Here is a 21,035-nt window from a genome sequence, read left to right on the forward strand (position 1 = left end):
TTCTTCGCCCATCAGATACAGACCAGCGGTGCCACCTCTTCAGTCCCTGGCACAAGTGACAGGGACCGGATTGGAGGATGGGAATAGGTAGCCCCATGGCTGGGGGGAGCAGGAAGGTCAAGCCCCCCCCCTCCCCCCGGGGATGCAGAACTCTTAGTAGCCCTGGAGTCTGCCTCCTACGACACTAAGCTAAAAACTGAAGGCTCTCTCCTGGCCGGAAGGGGTATAGCTGGTGGCGGAGGAGCTAACAGTTTTCCGCCTAGTTTCGCCTCCTAGTGGCAGCAAGCAGCTATACCCGTGGTCTGTGTCCCCCAATGATATAAGCGAGAAAAGGCATTTTCTATGAGAGTGCCGGCGATGTGCGGTACGCAAAATGCAGAACGCACATTGCCGGTGTCCGTGTTTTGCGGATCCGCAAAACACATACGGACGTGTGAATGGACCCTAAGGGATTCTTTTGGGGGCTGATCCGCAGTATCCTGGCACGGCTACTACAAAGAGGATGGAGCTCTTTGCTTCCAGCTCCATTCTCTGTGTTTAATATTTAACATCCATATAACTTTCTGTGATTCAGCCCCACTGAAGGCTCACATCTACAATAATGCATCAACACTTGTATTCCATATTGCCCCGTACCCTCCTTCCAATAGGTAAAGGCAAGTGATATGTCAAGTACAGATGACTGCAAAACAGCTTCTGAAGATAATAATATCCACTGAATATGAAGAGAGTAAACTTCCATGAAAGTCTAACAATGTCCAATCTGAAAAACACCTTTAAGTGTCTCAAACCGGGTGCAGACAGAAAGACCTGCATAATAGTGGGACAGAGCCATTATAACATTAAACAGTATTATTGCTGCTATGACGATCTCAGAGATCCTAACACTTACATTTGGTCACACAATCGTGTGCTGGTCAGGAACTCCAAGTCCGACGCTGGTTCACTCACAAATATGTCCCCTTTACAGGTGATTGACCAGATTGCCTGGTGAGAAGGAGGACCTTGCACTTTTCTAATTTCACAGCAAGACCTATTCAAAATACTGAGCTGTAAAACACAAAAAAGAACTGATGTCTAAAACTGAAACAGAAACACAATACAGTCAATCAAGGTTTACAAGATTAGAAGAAAAACATTATTTTTTGTCCCCCAAAAACAGCACTAGTCTTGTCCACGGACTGTTCAAGAAAATGGGCTGAGCTAGAATACCAGACATGGCTCGGGGGAAGGAAGAAATAAAAGTTAATATAACAAATATGTTTCCTAGAAATTTAATTACAAGTTGTTTTTTTTCTAGATAGTAAAGTCCTGTGATCACAGCAGCATCAGCGCTAATTCAAGCAGACAGACAGTCTCTCTTTCTTTGTGGTGCCAGATGGTGTCGGTAAAAGAAGGGCAATGGAGACAACAAGAGCCTACCCACAACCGCAGGCATTTTTCTGACAGACTGTAGATGGTGTCCCATTCAAGGACTACCGGCAGCAGTCATCCACAGCTTTCGGCCAATGACATGACGCTCAGTTATTGCTGAAGGTGCCATAGCCAGTTTAGGCCAATAGACCCAAATGCAACAACCTATCCTGGCTCAAGTGTATCATGACCATGGAAGATTAATGTAAGGGGCTCTTGACCTCATGACCAGCGGGCTCAGATCACCATCTTTCTGTTCCTGTAGGCATATGTTTTCTTCGACGTTCAATTCATTCCCAATTACACCAGAAGCAAACAGAATGGCAATGTATTAGGGAATGTCTTAAATTACTATATTTTGAAGTACCTCAAAATTTAGAGCGACCCCTTCAATCCTACATTAAGGGGACGAGAGGTAATGTGGATATAGGATATAACACACATGTTTTCTCCCTTTTACCTTGCTCTTACCCAGTCATGCATCTCCTGCTCGGTAGCAGCTGCCAGGCGCACGGGCCACCTCTGCTTTGTCTTCTCTGGAGTGTAAATGGCAAACGAGTGTTTAGCATCATTAAGAACTGGCACTATAATAGTGATTTCATTGACGAATAAGTGCAAATACTGGAAAGGAAGCACATAATGGAACCATAGTAAGTGCTCTGTACTAGGAAAAGGTCGGATAAAGTTCTAATGTATATGGGTGATGGCTAACCTGCTGTGGTAAAACTACGATTCCCAAGATGCAGGTTTAAGGTGGAGTTTGCCTGACAGCTATATAAAGTATACGGCCATCCTTATCCGTGACACAATCTGCACAGATATCATGCTCCTAACAATGCTCATAGGAGGGGAGGACGACATTAGAAATCTTATATATTCAGAGTTTTTCAAAAGTAAAGGAACAATAATAATGGGATTTAGGTCATCCAGGTCACAGCAATGGTAAGCATCTGTAACCGGTCTCCAATGACCATCCACATGATTTTCTACCCTTTAGTTACTTATGTCTGCAGGTATATTTTCAATATTCAGATTACTATCTAAGGTTGTTGGACACATGAAATTTGATTGAAGAAATTAAACTATTGCTATCATGACGTATGACCCCTCACATAGGCTGGTCCGCTACTACGTCATCATTGCAAAGGAAAAAAAATGATACTGCAGCCGCATACCTTCTTCTCCTCATAGTGGGTGTAGTAAATGAAGAGGATGCTGTCTTTGGATCCATCATTTGCTGTCACCTGCTCAAGAGCCACTCGGACATCAATCCATTTGTAAGGTTTCCAGTCTCTCCACCACTGTAAAGTGCCTGTTTTTACCCATACCGACTAGAAAAGAAGATAAATAATTACTATGATTCAGATATGTGAAAAAGAAGAAAGCTGGTAGGCAAAAAGAGTTGTCTCATCTTGACAACCCCTTTCCATATTAACCCCTTCACGCAACATCACGTACATGTACGTGGGGGAATGTGGTGCCTCACCGCATTCCCACGTGCATGTACGTGATCGGCTTTCACTGTCAGCGCAGGGAGCGAAGCGCTGAAGCTCCAGTGAAGCGGCGTGCTGGGGTTGCTAGGCAACCAGAGAAGCCGGCAGGAGCTGTATTGTAGCTCTGACCCGCCCACGATCGCTGTGATTGGTCCATTACTGCAGAGGGACCAATCACAGCGCATCGGGGCAGGTAAGGGGGGGTTAGGGAGGGACTATGTGCTTCTCCTTCTCTGATCGCCCCAATTCCTGTCAGGGAAGCGATCAGAGAAGGAGAAAGTGTGAAAATATTCCCCACCTATGACGAGTATACTCGTCATGGCGCAATGCTACTTAGCGCGCCATGATGAGTATACACGTCATGGCATAAACTGTCACCATGTCTGCAGACATGGTGACAGCGCTGAGATCCCGGCTGTCACACACAGCCGGGCACCTTAGGTCAATGCCGAGGGGGGTCCTGTGACCCCCCCATGTCGGCGATCGCTGCAAACCGCAGGTCAATTCAGACCTGCGGTTTGTAGCGCTTTCTGCAGTTTCTGATCGCCGCGGTCCCTGACCGCGGGGATCAGAAACTTTACTATGCCCAAAATAAAGCTTTTTCACCCCCCCTGCACCCCTGAATGATGTTATGTGGGCGGGTGGTGCAGGGGGGGGGTGTCGCAGGCGGTGGGGAGGTGCGGTAAGCTGCGGGAGGCGGGCGGTGCGGCAGGCGGGATCGCGATCCCCCGCCCGCCTCCCTTTCAATGATCGTTGGTGTCTAGTGGGGATACCAGGGTGCCAGCACATTGCTGGCACCCTGGTATAAACGGCTGACATCTGCGATGCGATGTCAGCCGTTTAACCCTTTCCATACAGCGGTCCGTACGGACCGCTGTATGGAAAAGGTTAACAGCGCAGGGAGCTCTCTCCCTCTCCCATCGGGGGGCTGCTGTGCCTTTGCAGCCCCCCGATGGGAGAGGGAGAGAGCCCCCAGAGAGCCCCCCTCAGACCTGTACTTACCCTTCCCCGTCTGCGCAGTTCTGAGCAGTACTGAGCAGACGGGGAAGGTTCCCATGGCAACAGGACGCCTCTCAGGCATCCTGCTGTCCATGGTGCTGAACAGATCTGTGCTGAAAGCATAGATCTGTTCAGACAAGTGTAAAATACAGTGCAGTACAATATATATTGTTCTGTACTGTATTATACAGACATCAGACCCACTGGATCTTCAAGAACCAAGTGGGTCTGGGTCAAAAAAAAAGTAAAAAAAAGTGAAAAAAGTAAAGTTTCAAAAAAACACATTTATCACTGAATAAAAAAAAAATAAAAAAAAATACACTACACATATTAGGTATCGCCGCGTCCGTAACGACCTGATCTATAAAACGGTCATGTTACTTTCCCCGCACGGTGAACGCCATAAAAATAAAAAAATAAAAACTATGAGGAAATTGAAATTTTGCCCACCTTACTTCCCAAAAAAGGTAATAAAAGTGATCAAAAAAGTCGCATGTACGCCAAAAAAGTACCAATCAAACCGTCACCTCATCCCGCAAAAAATGAGCCCTTACATGAGACAATGGCCCAAAAAATAAAAAAACTATGGGTCTCAGACTATGGAGATACTAAAACATGATTTTTTTTTTGTTTCAAAAATATTATTGTGTAAAACCCTGATAAATTATAAAAAGGTAGACATATTAGGTATTGCCATGTCCGTAAGAACCTGATCTATAAAAATACCACATGACCTAACCCCTCAGGTGAACACTGTAAAAAAATTTTTTAAAAAACGGTGTCAAAAAAGCTATTTTTTTGTTACCTTACATCACAAAAAGTGTAATAGCAAGCGATCAAAAAGTCATGTGCACCCCAAAATAGTACCAATCTAACCGTCATCTCATCCCGCAAAAATGATACCCAACCTGAGACAATCGCCAAAAAACTGAAAAAACTATGGCTCTCAGACTATGGAGACACTAAAACATGTTTTTTTTTTGTGTCAAAAATGATATTATTGTGTAAAACCTAAATAAATAAAAAAGTATACATATTAGGTATCGTCACGTCCGTAAGAACCTGCTCTATAAAAATAGCACATGATCTAACCTGTCAGATGAACGTTGTAAATATTAAAAAATAAAAACAGTGCCAAAACAGCTATTTTTTGGCAAATTTTCCATTTTAATTCATTTTTTCCCATAACAAAGCAAGGGTTAACAGCCAAACAAAACTCAATATTTATTGCCCTGATTCTTTAGTTTATAGAAATGCCCCATATGTGGTCGTAAACTGCTGTATGGCCACACGGCAGGGCGCAGAAGGAAAGGAGCGCCATATGGTTTTTGGAAGGCAGTTTTTGCTGGACTGGTTTTTTGACACCATGTCCCATTTGAAGCCCCCCCGATGCACCCCTAGAGTATAAACTCCAAAAAATGACCCCATTTTGGAAACTACACCCCTCAAGGTATTCAAAACTGATTTTACAAACTTTGTTAACCCTTTAAGTGTTCCACAAGAGTTAATGGCAAATGGAGATGAAATTTCTGAATTTCTATTTTTTGTTACTTTGCCTCACAAAAAAGTGTAATATAGAGCAACCAAAAATCATATGTTCCCTAAACTAGTACCAACAAAACTTCCACCGTATCCCGTAGTTTCCAAAATGGGGCCACTTTTTTGGAGTTTCTACTCTAGGGGTGCATCAGGGGGCTTTAAATGGGACATGGTGTCTAAAAACAATCCAGCAAAATCTGCCTTCCAGAAACCATACGGCGTTCCTTTCCTTCTGCACCCTGCCGCGTGCCCATACAGCAGTTTACGACCACATATGGGGTGTTTCTGTAAACTACAGAATCAGGGCCATAAATAAAGAGTTTTGTTTGGCTGTTAACCCTTGCTTTGTTACTGGAAAAAAAATATTAAAATGGAAAATCTGCCGAAAAAGTGAAATTTTGAAATTTAATCTCTATTTTCCATTTATTCTTGTGGAACACCTAAAGGGTTAACAGCGTTTGTAAAATCAGTTTTGAATACCTTGAGGGGTGTAGTTTCTTAGATGGCGTCACTTTTATGGAGTTTCTACTCTAGGGGTGCATCAGGGGGGCTTCAAATGGGACATGGTGTCAAAAAAAACAGTCCAGCAAAACCTGCCTTCCAAAAACCGTATGGCATTCCTTTCCTTCTGCGCCCTGCCGTGTGCCCGTACAGCGGTTTACGACCACATATGGGGTGCTTCTGTAAACTACAGAATCAGGGCCATAAATAATGAGTTTTGTTTGGCTGTTAACCCTTGCTTAGTAACTGTAAAAAAAATATTAAAATGGAAAATCTGCCAAAAATGTGAAATTTTGAAATTGTGTCTCTATTTTCCATTAAATCTTGTGCAACACCTAAAGGGTTAACAAAGTTTGTAAAATCAGTTTTGAATACCTTGAGGGGTGTAGTTTCTTAGATGGGGTCACTTTTATGGAGTTTCTACTCTAGGGGTGCATCAGGGGGGCTTCAAATGGGACATGGTGTCAAAAAAACAGTCCAGCAAAATTAGCCCTCCAGAAACCAAACGGCGCACCTTTCACTCTACGCCCCGCTGTGTGGCCGTACAGTAGTTTACGGCCACATATGGGGTGTTTCTGTGAACATCAGAGTCAGGGCAATAAAGATACAGTCTTGTTTGGCTGTTAACCCTTGCTTTGTTAGTGGAAAAAATGGGTTAAAATTGAAAATTAGGCAAAAAAATGAAATTCTCAAATTTCATCTCCATTTGCCAATAACTCTTGTGCAACACCTAAAGGGTTAATGACGTATGTAAAATCAGTTTTGAATACCTTGAGGGGTGTAGTTTCTTAGATGGGGTCACTTTTATGGAGTTTCTACTCTAGGGGTGCATCAGGGGGCTTCAAATGGGACATGGTGTAAATAAACCAGTCCATAAAAATCAGCCTTCCAAAAACCATACGGCGCACCTTTTACTCTACGCCCCGCTGTGTGGCCGTACAGTAGTTTACGGCCACATATTGGGTGTTTCTGTAAACGGCAGAGTCAGGGCAATAAAGATACAGTCTTGTTTGGCTGTTAACCCTTGCTTTGTTAGTGGAAAAAATGGGTTAAAATGAAAAATTAGATAAAAAAATGAAATTCTCAAATTTCCTCCCCATTTGCCAATAACTCTTGTGCAACACCTAAAGGGTTAACAATGTATGCAAAATCAGTTTTGAATACCTTGAGGGGTGTAGTTTCTTAGATGGGGTCATTTTTGGGTGGTTTCTATTATGTAAGCCTCGCAAAGTGACTTCAGACCTGAACTGGTCCCTAAAAATTGAGTTTTTGTAAATTTCTGAAAAATTTCAAGATTTGCTTCTAAACTTCTAAGCCTTATAACATCCCCAAAAAATAAAATATCATTCCCAAAACAATTCAAGCATGAAGTAGACATATGGGGAATGTAAAGTCATCACAATTTTTTGGGGTATTACTATGTATTACAGAAGTAGAGAAACTGAAACTTTGAAATTTGAAAATTTTTCCAAATTTTTGGTAAATTTGGTATTTTTTTGTGCAAAAAAAATTATTTTTTTGACTTCATTTTACCAGTGTCATGAAGTACAATATGTGACGAAAAAACAATCTCAGAATGGCCTGGATAAGTCAAAGCGTTTTAAAGTTATTAGCACTTAAAGTGACACTGGTCAGATTTCCAAAAAATGGCCTGGTCCTTAAGGTGAAAATGAGCCCGGTCCTCAAGGGGTTAAAGGGTTTTTCCGCTTTCCCTAGATTGATGACCTACCCTCAGGATAGGTCATCAATATTAGACTGGTGGGGGTCCAACTCCCCAGCGCCCCCAACAATCAGCTGTTTGAAGTAAGCGCTGTGTTCTACTCACCATTTACCCGATTGCTGTCGACACTGCAGGGGCGAGCAGTGCAATTAACAGCTCCTCCGTCCCATTCACTTAAAAGGTACAGAGCGATTGAGGTGACAGCTGCTCACTGCTGCAATGCCGATGGCAAGGAGGTAAACAGTGAAGAGAATGCAGCGCTCGCACAATTGCTGCATTCTCTTCAAACAGCTGATCGGCAGCAAGTCAGACCCCTGCCGATCTAATACGGTTGATCTAACCTGAGGAGATCATCAGCGGAAAGCAGAAAAATAGTATTTGTTGTGCTTACCTGTAAAATCCTTTTCTTGCTCAGTTCATTGTGGGACATAGAAGACCATGGGTATAGCTGCTGCCACTAGGAGGCGACACTAAGCTGAAAACTGTTAGCTCTTCCTCTGAGCTATACCCCTCCTGCAGACACTGAGCTAATCAGTTTTAGCTTGGTGTCCGTACAAGGCCTCTTTCACACTGGCGTGTGCGCCCCGTTGCCGTATTGCGGATCCACAATACACGGGTTCCGTTCCGTGGGCATTCCGCATCACGGATGCGGACCCATTCACTTGAATGGGTCCGCAAATCCGGAGATGCGGAATGGTGCGGAACGGAACCCTACGGAAGCACTACCGCTGCGGCTGCCCCACGGACTGTGCTCTGCATTTTGCGGGCCGCAGCACGACCACGGGGCGCACACGTCAGTGTGAAAGAGGCCTAAGGCAGACACTTTTTCTGCAGGTCTGCCTGCCAAAGATCTTCTTTTGGGCTACAGGCGGTCTCAAGCCACCTATTTTCCCACACATGAGTGGGGAGACCAGTGGTTCCCCAAGCCCGCTGCTCGTCCCCCACCTCTGGAAGACAAAGAGGAACAGCGGATCTCAAATCTGCTGTTACCCGCCAGTAATCGTGTCACCTTAACCACCACTTCTGGAATTCCCCCATGTTACCAGTGTACCCGTTTCCTGGCACTAGGTTTAGCAAATGGCATTTATCATGTAGACAGGTTTCATACAAAGCACTTACTAATGTATTGTGATTGTCCATATTGCCTCTTTTGCTGGCTTCATTAATTTTTTCATCACATTATACACTGCTTGAATCCAGGAGTTACGACCACCCTGCAAAGCAGCAGCGGTGGCCCATATTTGCACACAATAGGAAAAGGCGCTTACAATATATTAGTAAGTGCCTTGTATTAAAGAGGTTTTCTGAGATTTTTTTTAACTGATGGCCTATCAGGATAGGTCATCATTATCTTATCAGTGGTAGTCCACACTCCCGGGATCCCACAATCAGCTGTTTGAGAAGGCAACGGCACTTGCAGTAGCGCCACGGCCTTCTCGCAGCTTTGCCTAGGCAAGGTTGTGAGAGATAGGTTTTATTTCTCTATACAGATGTACTGTATTACTCTTTTCTGTCCACAAGATGGCAGCAAACCAGATATGAGAGCCTCATGTGCATTTCTTTGTCTTAAAGGGAACCTGTCACCAGGAATTTGTGCATAGAGCTGGGGACATGGGCTGCTAGATGGCCGCTAGCACATCTGCAATACCCAGTTCCCATAGCTCTCTGTGCTTTTATTGTGTTAAAAAACTTTTTGATCCATATGCAAATGAACCTGATATGAGTCCTGTGTCCGGAGAGGAGTCCAATTTTCTGAGCGCAGCACCGCCCCGCGTCCTCCGAATCTCCTCCTTGCTGGCTGACGTCACAGAGCTGGAGCGCCGAAATCTCGCGATGCGCGAGCTAGCGCATGAGCAGTGTCGGCATCATGTTCATTCCCTGTGCTGGCATCAGCACAGGGAACGAACTACGCATGCGCTAGCTCGCGCATCGCGAGATTTCGGCGCTCCAGCTCTGTGTCGTCAGCGCAGCACCGCCCCGCGTCCTCCGAATCTCCTCCTTGCTGGCTGACGTCACAGAGCTGGAGCGCCGAAATCTCGCGATGCGCGAGCTAGCGCATGCGCAGTGTCGGCATCATGTTCATTCTCTGTGCTGGCATCAGCACAGGGAACGAACTACGCATGAGCTAGCTCGCGCATCGCGAGATTTCGGCGCTCCAGCTCTGTGACGTCAGCCAGCAAGGAGGAGATTCGGAGGACGGGGGGCGGTGCTGCGCTCAGAAAATTGGACTCCTCTCCGGACACAGGACTCATATCAGGTTCATTTGCATATGGATCAAAAAGTTTTTTTAACACAATAAAAGCACAGAGAGCTGTGGGGACTGGGTATTGCAGATGTGCTAGCGGCCATCTAGCAGCCCATGTCCCCAGCTCTATGCACAAAATCCTGGTGACAGGTTCCCTTTAAGGTCACTGGGGGAGGGGGGGAGTTAGGTTGCCACTTTTGAATGTGCCAATGAAACTCAGGGATAAAATTAGCAAGCTACTCCTATTTTGTCAAGGAGCCAATAGTCTTTTCTTAAGGAACACCCCTTTTGTGATGTCATGTCTGCTATTTAAGTGAATGTAACTTGAATAAAGCCCTCTTGCTCAGGGGGATGAGAAGATGCTTTCATAAAAACCATCTTGTGTGTCTGGTCTCATTATGAAAGCAGCATGGTGCACACATACTTATACTTCTAATTGATTTGGCACCACACAAAGAAGATGAGAATCACATGAATTGCGATAACAAGGTGATGTCACATTCATCGGTCACGTGGCCTAGGCTCAGCTCAGACTCACTGAAGAGAATGGGCTGAGCTGCGATACCAAGCACAGCCACTATAAAATGTACGGCGCTGTGCTTCATAATCTGAGAGAAGGTCGCGGCGCTACTGTAAGCGCCTGGTGCCTTCAAGCAGCTGATCGGCGGGGGTCCTGGGTGTGGGATCTCGGAAAAACTCTTTAAACTTTGTCTACAGGATAAATGATATTTGCTGAAGTGAGACAACCCCTTTAAGGCATATGGAAATCATGAATGGGAGGGTCATCTACTGGTGGGGAGAGTTACTAAAAAGCATTTCTTGCTCATATCATTGGGGGACACAGGAAACCATGGGTATAGCTGTTGCCACTAGGAGGCGACACTAAGCAAAAAAGTGTTAGTTCCTCCTCTCAGCTATACCCCTCCTGCTGACACTGAGCTAATCAGTTTTAGCTTAGTGTCTGTAGGAGGCAGACATGTTTTCCTGCTGTGGAGTGCCTGTGCTGGTAGTATTGGTTCCTTTCCCAGTTTTTTTTTGGGATTTTGTGGCGTTCGTCGTCCACATTCCCTTCCTGGCACAATATTTCTACCATCTCTGGTTCCTGTCTGGCCGTTTTGTACATTCCTCTGATAACCACATTCTCTTCTTCTTTTGGCGAAGAGGTTCTGCAGTGGCGGTCGTTAGTGTCTGATGGGTTTACACAACCTTCATGTTTTCAGACATCAACGTCGCTTCTACCTGTTCCCTTGGACTAGGTAATTTTTTTCTTTCGTTTCCGGTTAGGTCTGCCAGTCCAGGCGGCCTTCAATAGATATCAGACGGCTCCTCTCCTCTCTTGTTACAGAGCTTAAGGTCCTTCTCTACATACCTCCACATTGTCATATTCCTTGGGGAACACCCTTATGAGGCAAACCCCTTAGCCGTAGGTCTGAAAGGGACGTTTTTTTGATCCCGGAGGACACTCTTTTCCTACCAGGTTAATCCCAAATTTTTTGTGATTTTTTTGGGGTCGGTTCTACTGCCTTGTTCCATTGTGTCTCTTCTCTCCCTCGAGATCTTTTTCTTGTGGGCCATGGTCATGTCAGACATCCAGGTTCTCTAGCCCTGACTTGTTCACGGTCTTGCTGAAGTGTTCTTCTCCTCTGGCAGCCTGGTATGCAGGTTGGTGTTGTTGCCTTCTCGCACTCCTACTTCTTCCCCCATGGGGGGCAAGATTCGTCACGTCTGCTGTTCTTTGTCCCTCGGTTTCCAGACACTATTTTTCAGTTAGCTTTTTTATTTTCTCATGCCAGGGCGTGTCTGTTGATCACTCTAGGGTGTTTTTTTCCTGGGTACTGATCCTTGGGTATCACTTCTTTAGAAGTTTTCTGGGCCAAGGTTTTTTTTTTCTCTCTCCGGTATTCCTGTAGTCGCTCCATTTGTTCTGGTGACTGACTTGTTTTCTTTCTGGTCCATCTGTGGATATTCTGTGTGCTCTCCATTTCTTCCGAAGTCTCCTAAGCCGTGGCTTATGTCCCCTGTTCTGTTCCTGTGCCCAGCTGGGGCCTCTGTGTATTCAGCCGCTCTCTGGCTGGCCTTCCTGGAATCCAAAGATTTTGGATTCGTTCTGTTCTTGTTCCCTCCCCGTGGTACTGCTCTTTAACGTCCCATGGTCTTCTGTGTCCCCCAATGATACGAGCGAGAAAATAGGATTTTTTGTGCTTACCTGTAAAATCCTTTTCTCGCTGAATTCATTGGGGGACACAGCTCCCACCCCGTGAGTACATTGCTGGCTCTCCTTGATGGGTCCCTCCTTTTCTTGGTTCTGACCCATCTCCGGTTTTCTTCCTTTTTATTGGTTTCTGTTGGCTTCTCCTGGCTGCTCTTACTGCTTTCGTACAAACTGATTAGCTCAGTGTCTGCAGGAGGGGTATAGCTGAGAGGAGGAGCTAACATCTTTTTGCTTAGTGTCGCCTCCTAGTGGCAACAGATATACCCATGGTCTTCTGTGTCCCCCAATAAACTCAGCAAGAAAAGGATTTTACAGGTAAGCACAGAAAATCCTATTTTGAATGGCTGTATGCTATAATACACTTTTCAGGTAGTGGACACTGCAGGAGTTGTATAACCAGCTGTATCCTTTAACCATCTGTTTGCCCAAGGTCTCTGGAGCTAAACTCATAAGTACAGTAAGAAGATTGTCTATGACGGGACAAACTCTTTTATTAAAACAGTATTTTCAGTCCCAATAGATACAGAGAATAGGCCCCAGTTTGATGTCTGCTTTTTCTCCAGGTTGTACTTGTTAGACTGGCGCATACCTGATCTACGGCGGGCTCGTAGTGTCTGAAGCTGTCCAGTTCTCGCTTTGTGCGTTCACTCAGCTGCTCAAATATCTGTTTCCTCCACATCGCTGTATTTGCCGGGGTGATAGACAATGACATTGACTGCATACTGGTTGCTAAACCTGAAGAAATTGCAAAACATTTGCCGTTTAGTGAGTTAACAGCACATAGTAAGAAAACCTGTAGCGGTGCGGAAGGCTAGGTATGACCAAGTTATGGTAAAATTTCTACTATGGCAACAATAGCAAGATCTCGTGTTACATGTGGATTTTGCTTCAGATTCGGGCTCATGCACATGACCATATATATTTTGCTGTCTGCAAAACACAGATCCGCAAAAAATATAGAGGACGCCCATCCGTATTGCATGTTTTTTTTTTTTTTTTTTTGCCGATCCCTTGTAACAATGCCTGTCCCTGTCCGCAAAAACTAGATTTTTGTACTCACCGTAAAATCTGTCTCTCTTCCGTTCATTGGGGGACACAGGCATTGGCCAGGGGTATAGCTGTTGCCGCTAGGAGGCGGACACTAAGCACAAAGTGTGAGCTCCCCCCCCTTCAGCTATACCCTTCTTACAGGGACCAAGCTAATCAGTTAGTGCAAAAGCAGTAGGAGAAGCCAGACATAAGAAAATTACTATGTACAAACCCAGAACCACAAAGGCCCATAAACAAAAAACTGGGTAGAGCTGTGTCCCCCAATGAACGGAAGAAAAACTGATTTTACGGCGAGTACAAAAATCTAGTTGTTTTCTCATCCGTCTCATTGGGGGACACAGGCATTGACCATGGGACGTTCCAGGGCAGTCCCTGGAGGTGGGCTTAACTACAAACCCCCTGCCAATCAGAGAACCGCTGTTTGCAAAACTCTACGCCCCAAAGAAGCGTCAGAAGATGCAAAGGTGTGCACCCTGTAAAACGTAGAAAAAGTATGCAAAGACGACCAGGTTGCCGCCTTGCACACCTGAAGGGCTGAAGCCCCGTGATGCACCGCCCAAGAGGCCCCCACTGCCCGAGCTGAATGAGCAGTCACCCGGAAGGGCAGGACACGGTCCTTAACGAGGTACGCTTCCACAATAGCCAAACAAATCCATCTGGAAAAGAAAGTCTTTGACGCTGCCAGCCCTCGTCTCGGCCCCTCTGGAATCACGAACAGGGAATCCGTCCGCCTGAAAGATGCCGTCTGGGAGAGATAGATACGCACTGCACGCACCAGATCCAGAGTATAGAGCGACTGTTCTCAAGGATGAGACGACCAACATGACAGAGCCGCGAATTCCGACACTCTACGGATAGAAGTAATTGCAACCAAAAAAACCACCTTATAAGACAGGAAAGACTCAAACGGAGAAGATTGGAGAGCATTGAGCACTAGATTAAGATCCCAAGGATCCAATGGAGGATGGTAGGGGGGCGCAGCATGCGCCACCCCCTGCAGAAAAGTCCAAACCTCCGAAAGCAAAGCTAAATTTCGCTGAAAAAGAATGGAGAGAGCCGACACTTGCCCTTTGAGGGAGCTGAGAGCCAGCCACAAGTCCATGCCCAACTGTAGGAAAGCCAAAAGTCGCGGCAAAGAAAAACGAACGGGAGACAGCTGTCGCCGCTCGCACCAACTAAAGTAGGACTTCCAAGTCAGGTGGTAGATTCTGGAAGATGACGGCTTCCTGGCGCGAATCATAGTCTGGACCACTGCATCCGAAAAACCCTGAGCCTTCAGTACGGCGGCTTCAACAGCCATGCTGTTAAATGTAGCGACCCTAAATTCGGGTGGAAGATCGACCCCGGCAACAGCAAGTCCTCCCGAAGAGGAAGACGCCAAGGTTTGTCAGCGAGAAGGGCGACTAGGGACGCGTGCCACACCCTGCGCGGCCAATCTGGGGCCACGAGAATGACGGGCAGTCCCTCGGACCTGATCTTCCTGAGAAGCCACGGAATGAGCGGAAGAGGCGGAAACACGTAAGGAAACGTGAACCGACTCCACGGGTATCGCATGCCAGGGCCCTGGGGTCCCTGGACCGTGCGACGAAGTCCTCGACCTTGTTGTTGAACCGTGAGGCCATCAGATCCACATCAGACAGACCTCACCTCTCGCAGATGTCCCGAAAGACCTGCGAGTGAAGAGCCCACTCACCGGGATCGAGACGTCCCCCGGCTGAGAAAGTCCGCGATCCAGATGTCTACGCCTGGAATGTGAACTGCTGATAGCACCGGAACCTGTTTCTCCGCCCAGCTGAAAATCAGCGCCGTCTCCTCCATGACTGTCGGGCACGGGTGCTGCCCTGGTGATTGATGTATGCCACCGCCGTGGAGTTGTCGGACTGCACCCGCAGCGGACAACCCCTGAGATGGTCGGCCCAGTGTTGCAGAGAGAGCCGAATAGCCCTCAACTCCAGAACATTGATTGGAAGGGAGCGCTCCTCGCGTGACCATATCCCCTGGACCGAGAGATTTTCCAACACAACCCCTGCCCCCCCCCCCCCCAACCCCCGAGCCTTGCGTCCGTTGTTAACATCCTCCAATGGAGAGGGAGAAACGAACGCCACGATGTCAACATCGGAGAGACCATCCACCATCTGAAGGCCCGGCGCACTGGGGCAAGGAGACGCATTGGCCACTCCAAGGAGGCTGGGGAGCGATCCCAGCTGGACAGAATGGCTTGCTGAAGCTCTCTGTTATGGAACCGAGCATAGGGAACTGCTTAGAAGGCAGAAACCATGTGCCCCAGAGCCCGCATGCAGTGACGAATGGGAACCGGAGGTGGCCGCAATAATGAGCGAATCTGAAGACGAAGAGCGGATAGTTTTTCCGGAGGCAAGAACACCTTGGCCTAACAAGTGTCCAGTACCATGCCCAGATAAGTCAATCGCTGCGATGGATAAAGACAATACTTCTGTCTGTTCACGATCCATCTGAAGCGCTCCAGGGTGTCCAGGACTATGCTCAGGCTGTCTGCCGCCCCCTGGAACGACGGACCCTTCACAAGGATCTCGTCTTAGTAAGGGATCACCACATTTCCCCTGGCATAGAGCAGGGCCATGACTGCCGCCAGAACCTTCGTAAAGACCCTGGGAGCCGTGGCCAGGCCGAATGGGAGAGCTACAAACTGGTAGTGAAATGGACCCACTGCGAACCGGAGAAACCTCTGATGACTGACGAATATGGGCATGTGAAGATAAGCGTCCTTTATGTCTATCGAGGTATCGTGGACAGGTACTCCCCCGGTTCCACGGATGCAATGACCGACCTCAGTGACTCCATCCGGAATCTGCGGACATGAAGGAAACGGTTGAGCGCCTTGAGGTCCAGAACGGGACGGACCGTCCCCTATTTTTTTGGGAACCACAAAGAGATTGGAGTAAAACCCCTGAAAACGGTCTTGCGCAGGAAGCAGAACAATCACACCTTGCTGCAGCAGCGTGCGAATTGCCAGAAAAAAAAGAATCTGCGGCTGCGGGAGAGGCCGGAGGAGACGTCCGAAAAAAACGGGGCGAAGGGGAGGATTTGAAATCCAGCTTGTAGCCCTCTGCAATGACCTCTCTCACCCACGCATCTGAGATGTGAGCCAGTCAAACATGCCGAAACACATGAAGCCAGCCGCCCACCCGAACGGAGGGCGCCGGGAGCCGCCCGTCATGCAGCGGAGTTCTTAGTGTTAAAGGACTTGGAGCCCTGTTGACGGGAATGCCAGGAAGGCATGTGCTTCTGGCCTGCGGCCGACTTATCGGACGCTCCCTTGGGGCCGGAAAAACTCTGAAAGGGACGAAAAAAAAGGGTTCCGCTTTTTTGCCTTATTAGACCGCCCCCTGTTCTGAGGTAAATGGGTGCTCTTACTACCTGTAGCGTCCAAAATGATCTCACCCAGGGGCTTACCAAAAAGTCAGGGCCGTCAGGGTCCGCTTTGAAGCATTATCTGCCGCTCAGCATGAGAGCCATAGGGTACGGCGAATAGCCACCAATAGGGCTGACGAGCGAGCCATAAACCTGGTCGCCTCCAAAGATGCTTCACAAATATATGCACTGGCATGTGAGAGCTGCAGGGCCACATCTGCAAATTCCTCCGAGGGGACTCCCGACTCAAGACCCTGACGTAAGTTATTTGTCCACTCTCCCATAGCCTTGCACACCCATGTAGAGGCAAACACCAGCTGCAGCCCACTGCTTCAAAGGAAGATCTGGCAAACGCTTCCAGCTTCTTATCTTCCAGAGGCGGGACTCGCACCTATCTCCAGAATGGGGCCCCCTGAGATGAAGGGAGAGCAGCCGCGAATGTACAGCCACCCTTCGTTTACAGCTATAGGATTTCTGAAAATGGCTTGCCCTCTAGTCACCGTTATGGGACTTCCAAAAATAGGCAAGTGCGCTCATTCATATATTTTCTAGAGTCCCATAAGAGTGAATAGAGAGCAAGCCACTCAGGCACAGTGTGCTCTCCTTCACTTCGAGGGCCTAGTTCTGGAGATAGGAGCGGGTCCCTCCTCTCACCTCTGGGTCCTGCACCTATCTGATACTGATGCAAAATCTTAGACATATGCCATCAATGTCCTAGATGGGAATACTACTATAAAGATGGCATCCTATATGTCTTATAATGTACTTTGGTGCAGATTTGCAAGGCAAAATCCACAGAGCAAATCTGCCGCATCTGAATTTGCCTGAATTTTTACAATTGTTATTAGTTGCCCCTAATATTTCTTCCAAAGGGAAACAATGAAATTCGCTGGCTACTCAAGCAACCCTATGCCACTATGATGTGCTAGCCTAATAACCATAATATGCATTCATCTTTATCGGGGGCATTTACGATCAGATATACGCAACTTTTCTTGCGGCAGAATCTGCAACTTCTTCCCCGCTCACGCCAGGTCTATAAAAAGGGGGCGTGGCGTGGATGGGCCAGCAGGACCGTCTCATTAATCATTTTCTACACCTGGTTAAGGCATAGAAAATTGTCTAAATGTAAGACAGCAAGGAAGCTGTCTTATATTTAAAATCGGCGGTGGATACGCCAAAGTTATGTAGAGGCTGGTGCCTCTACGTAATTTCAGTGATCCACCGCCAGCGCAGGGGCTTATTAAGACCGGCGTCTAAAACGCTGGTCTTAAAGGGGTTCTGCACTTTCATTTAACTGATGATCTATCCTCTGGATAGATCATCAGCTTCTGATCAGCGGGGGTCAGACACCCGGGACCCCCGCCGATCAGCTGTTTGAGAATGCAGCAGCGCCGCGGCCTTCTCAAACAGCTGATCGGCGGGGGTCCCGGGTGTCGGACTCCCGCCGATCAGATGCTGATGATCTATCCAGAGGATAGATCATCAGTTAAATGAAAGTGCAGAACCCCTTTAATAAATGTGCCCCTATATCTTTAGACCAATAAGTACAACATAAAGCAGATACCTGTTTGCCGTGTGAACCATTTAAGTGAGCTGTGAGAGTCAACAAGACAGCTCCCTCCAGAAACCCATGTCCACAAAGGAAATGTATCTCTTCCAAAAGAATCTTCAGTTCCTTCGGGGAAGGTCTCAAATACAGACAGGTTGGCAGCGTCATCTGTGGGTTGGAGTAAATTGATGCGAGCTTCAACCAAATCAATGCTGCTCCACTGGGGAGCTCTGGTCATCTTGCAGTTTGCAGGCAATTCATCACAACTGGAACTGGCTTCTTCTTGGGAGGCCAAAGGAAGATCTGCACTTGGGCTAGTGATGTCCTTCACTTCCAAATTACTGGAACATGACTCTTGTACTTGTGGTTGTTCGGCTTCTGAATCTACATCTGAGTGGACGACTGAATCTGTTTGACCCCTCACTTCATCTCCAAAGAAACAGCCAGCACTAAAAGAAATTAAACATGGACAGAAGTCAGGGTGCGGATTACCATCTTTTAATTGGAGGCATGAATATTCTGAAAGGAATAGGATAGCCATTATAAATAAGGTGTCCATGAGTTGCACTCTACATTAATGTACAACGGCAAAATTAGTAAATTTACCATTAAAAGGGTTGTGAACATTTGGGGGAGGAGGTGTTTGGCAAACCTCCCCCTATTGGGCAGATCTGTGAGGAGATGCATACTTATCTGCTTCCAGGGACTGGCTACTGGCATCTTCTCTCCCCAACCTTGGCTGCTCCACTGCATCCCAGAAAGTAAAACGTCCATTTTAATGCCGCTGCAGTCAGGCACTGGCAGCAGGGGTGACCTGCTTTCCTTGGGTCATGTCAATTAGTCACATGACACAAGGAGAGCAGTTCACAGCTACAGACAATGATTGGCTGCAGCAGCATCGAAATGGAAGTTCACATCCTAGGAGCGTAGCTAAGGTTGGGGAGAGAAGGAAGAAGGAATGGGGAACTGGCATTGGGAAGTAGGCAAATATGCTTGATATTGCAGGTCAGCCCAAGAGGGAGTGTTTAACCCCCACCCCCCTTACATCCCAAAAGGTGCACAAAGCAAAAAATTTCCACGCTGAAAAAAAAAGTATGCTGCATACATCACAACTACGGCTGCGTGTTACTGGGCTGTCCAGCAGAAGTTGCTTCCTTCTCCGACATCATTTCTTCCACTGCTGCAGCACACACACGGCACTGCTTTCCCCCTGCATGCCCTCTGCACATAATACTGTTTTTACTGATCTTTACTGAGGCCGTGTTCATTTTTTTTCCCCACGTTTAACATATACGTTGGAGAACAAAAAATGCAAAAGCCTAAAATCCAGGAAAAAAAAAAAAAGCATACTTTAAACATATATAATATATTTTTTTTACAATGATAAGATGCCAGATACAACTGCATGACATCTGTTTAACTTATACATCATGTACATACTTTAAATGTGAAAACCTGATGTTGCATTTGTACAGCAAAGAAGAGAAAAATTCCGAAAGGGAGAAGAAAGCTCATAAAACTTCTCAGGGGCCACACAAATACTTTCCTCTCGTCATTGTGATCACTCAATTTTCTTATTACCTGTTGATGCTTGAGACACTTCCAGAGTTTGACCTGTCACTTTCTCTGGGAACCAAAATGGCTTTCCACATTTTTCCACTGAGCTCGCTTGGGGTAACACCTTGCCGGAAATATACTGCTCTGTCTTCATATCCGATGCCCCAGACCTGAATGAGACACAAACCGTATACACAATATATGAATTGCACGATTTGTGCCACAGTCTTGTTTCATTCTGCGCTGCCAGAAGCATTTCAGAGATTCATTAGCTAACGTGAACATGTAAAATGTGGCTCCCTCGTGGTCTTCTTGTCTTTTACGCCTTTGACCACAGGGTCTGTAGATTAACAGCTTCATTTCATTACTGAGAGTTCAGTGCGTCTGGGTTGAGGCATTACCTGATCGTTCAGTCCAACGCTGAGCATTGCCAGTTCTCCCACCATTTCAATCCAACTAGTACCACATGGGTTGTGCGAGTTTACTCCTCTACGAAACCACACCTGGAGAAGAGACGAGGCAAAACTTGAAAGACGGGTGTATACAAGATGCTGCTTTCACGCCCCGAGCAGCAGAATATTAGAGATCATGCGGGCAATGTTTCCGCCCAGTGGCGTGCCAAGGTAGATGCGGTCCGCCCTGGGTGCCGGCTCTCAGGGGGTGCCAGAGCCTAGAAGCAATGAGCGATTCCATCAATATAGATGGAAGCGTTCATTGCTGGAGCACAGGGAGCTGTGGTCCTGTCACTCAGCTCCCCGCACTCCCTCTCTCCCGCACTGACTGGTGAAGCAGGAAGACTTCTCCCCGCTCCACCATTCAGCCTGCAGGCACAGATCGCGCTGCTGGCCTGTGTGGGCGGAGCCTACAGCCCGGGAATCTACATAGGCTCCGCCCACACAGTGCTGCAGCGCGATCTGTATCTGCAGGGGAGAGAGGACTGTGAGCTTCAGGAGCAGGACAAGGTGAGTACTGTGCTTTTTTATTTTATTTAACAGAGGGGCACAGAGGGTATTTCTACCATGGAGGGGGCACAGAGGGCATTATTATTACAAAGGGGGCACAAAGGGCATTATTACTACAAAGGGGGCACAGAGGGCATTATTACTACTACAAAGGGGGACAGAGGGCATTACTACTACAAAGGGGGCACAGAGGACAATACTACTACAAAGGGCATTACTAGTATTAGGGGGCACAATGAGCATTACTACTATCGAGGGGGTACAATGGGCATTACTACTGTGAAAGAGTAACAGTGGGAATTATTACTATGAAGGGGGCACAATGGGCATTACTACTATGAAGGTGTACAATGGGCATTACTACTATGAAGGGGGCACAGATGGCATTACTCTTGTAAAGTG

General features: G+C 47.0%; 1 protein-coding gene across 1 annotated transcript in view; it reads right to left on the reverse strand.

The window, feature by feature from the left end:
• TECPR1 (tectonin beta-propeller repeat containing 1) overlaps window positions 1-21,035 on the reverse strand; it is a 102,664-nt gene that overhangs the window by 50,539 nt on the left and 31,090 nt on the right. The window contains exons 8-14 of the mRNA XM_040441831.1: window positions 20,073-20,174; window positions 19,696-19,841; window positions 18,130-18,563; window positions 12,712-12,857; window positions 2,589-2,744; window positions 1,885-2,034; window positions 893-1,050 (exon numbers count right to left, since the gene is read on the reverse strand). Of these exons, the coding sequence (XP_040297765.1) occupies window positions 893-1,050; window positions 1,885-2,034; window positions 2,589-2,744; window positions 12,712-12,857; window positions 18,130-18,563; window positions 19,696-19,841; window positions 20,073-20,174 (1,292 nt within the window). The remainder of the gene's footprint in view (window positions 1-892; window positions 1,051-1,884; window positions 2,035-2,588; window positions 2,745-12,711; window positions 12,858-18,129; window positions 18,564-19,695; window positions 19,842-20,072; window positions 20,175-21,035) is intronic.

This window comes from Bufo bufo, chromosome 7 (genome assembly GCF_905171765.1).
Source record: "Bufo bufo chromosome 7, aBufBuf1.1, whole genome shotgun sequence".
NCBI lineage: Eukaryota > Metazoa > Chordata > Amphibia > Anura > Bufonidae > Bufo > Bufo bufo.